This window comes from Limulus polyphemus, unplaced genomic scaffold (genome assembly GCF_000517525.1).
Source record: "Limulus polyphemus unplaced genomic scaffold, Limulus_polyphemus-2.1.2 Scaffold353, whole genome shotgun sequence".
Taxonomy (NCBI): Eukaryota; Metazoa; Arthropoda; class Merostomata; order Xiphosura; family Limulidae; genus Limulus; species Limulus polyphemus.
In genome coordinates this window covers 533,452-535,360 of record NW_013665963.1, presented here as the reverse complement: position 1 = coordinate 535,360, position 1,909 = coordinate 533,452, and the positions used below count along the sequence as shown (strand labels likewise).

The 1,909-nt window shown below is 27.7% G+C and overlaps 1 protein-coding gene across 1 annotated transcript in view; it reads right to left on the bottom strand.

The window, feature by feature from the left end:
* Positions 1-675: 675 nt before the first annotated feature.
* Positions 676-1,909, bottom strand: part of LOC106457628 (eIF-2-alpha kinase GCN2-like) — a 139,925-nt gene continuing 138,691 nt past the window's right edge. Inside the window, exon 39 of the mRNA XM_022383630.1 lies at positions 676-1,816. Within this exon, the coding sequence (XP_022239338.1) occupies positions 1,756-1,816 (61 nt within the window). The 3' untranslated portion in view covers positions 676-1,755. The remainder of the gene's footprint in view (positions 1,817-1,909) is intronic.

Here is a 1,909-nt window from a genome sequence, read left to right as displayed (position 1 = left end):
TCATATGAATAATAACTGACAAAAGTATTTTATAAATACATAAAACTACCTTACAAACCATATACATGCAGCTGGTACTTTTAGAAGTATACCAGATACAACAGTACAATTATGAGTGTTATGTGTTAATGTAGTGTTGTATACCAGACATAACAGTCTTTTCCTTGTAGATTAGGTAATATTGGAAATGCTATTCTGAGGAGTTTCTCTCTAGTCTTATTCATGTGCTAATCATTAGCTCTATCCACATGCTAATTAGTAGTTGTATTCATGTGATAATTATTTCTATACACTAAAACTTAGGGATCGAACTTGGTCAATAAATTGTCTTTCATGAAAATGCATGCTTACTCACTGCCAACTGTTTACTAGCAGTGATAATTTTTCCGTGTTTACTGATTTTTACAGTGTAACAGTATTTTGTCATTATTTTTGAAAGAAGTTTCTCTTGATCAGAGGTTATATAAAAGAATAAGGAATTTAATTATTTTTTTTCTGCCTGGAAGTAGACATACTTCAGCTAATATTTTTTTAAGAAACAATTTCAGTTTGGAAACATTTTATGTACATTTTCTAACTCGATAATGGTCCCTATATGGGAAGTAGTAAAAAATGATTCTGGATTTTAGGAAAATTAGTTTTAGTTATTAATTAATTGGATTGTAAAATTAAACATGGTTTTATATGGTTTTTAATACCTTCAACAAGAATACAGCTGACTGGTAAAATTCCAAAATGGTTCTAGTTCTCTTGTACACACACCTTCATATTTCACAGAAAGTCAAAGTCTTTGTGAACATCTGAAACAGAGCTACTACAGTGATAAGTTATTGGATTACTTTCATAAACAGACTAACTCGTCAACATTTAAAATTTGGAATATAAATGTCCAAGTTCAACAGCTTTAACTTAATCATGGTCTAACTGACTAAATAAAAATAGAAAGATATTTATGAATTAACAGTTCATTTATTTAAAAAAAAGCTTTATATGAATCAGCAGTATTAAATAATATTATAATCTATTTTACACAGTCTTTAACTGATCTAACCACCATTACCATTCTAAATGATATATTCAGCTTATCGTAGGAAGAGTTTGTCTAATTACAAAAAAATGGTTTCTAGGTGCAATGATACTTACTATGTTACAATATAGAAAGAAAAACAAGCTGGCTGGAGGCTCTGAGTTTACTTTTTTTTACTAAAAATTTTAATCAACAGAATATAACTGTCATTAAATAATTACTACTTATCAATGGCATAGATATTTAAGCCTATTGACAAATAACTTTTGAAATCATGGGATAGAATGAGCATAACACCTACCAAAAATAAAAAAATTGTATGAAAAAAACCTGGTTACAGGTAAAAAAAAAAATAAATAAATAAAATTATGCTATGTTTCACCTAGGAAACATTTATTGTATTTTAATCCTGTGCTTTTTCCATATTTAGCTGTTTGAATATAATTATTTATTCTAAATTTTAGTATGGCTTCATTATATTTACCTATTACAAACTGTATATTTCTTAGGTCATTTGTACAAAAATATTTTTTACTGAAAGTCATAGTGTTAAACACAAAGACAATGAACATGTTTCAAGTACTTGTTTTCCCACATGATGATTGAAAATTATGCAAAGTTGATTCCTACAGGGCAGAACATACAAAACATTTTTAGAAGTAGTTGTTGAAAGTCCAGAAAACTTTATATTCTAGATGGTTTGTACATATCTTCTTACAACAGATACATCAAGAAAACATAACTCTGTAAGTGTTGTCCTTCAGACTGGACAGGACGATCACAAGGTTTCTAAAAGAAAACAAAATTATTTTCATATTACTTTAAAAAAAAAAAAACAGTCAATTTTTTTTTCTTGAAAAAGCTAATTTTTTCAGCATAAAG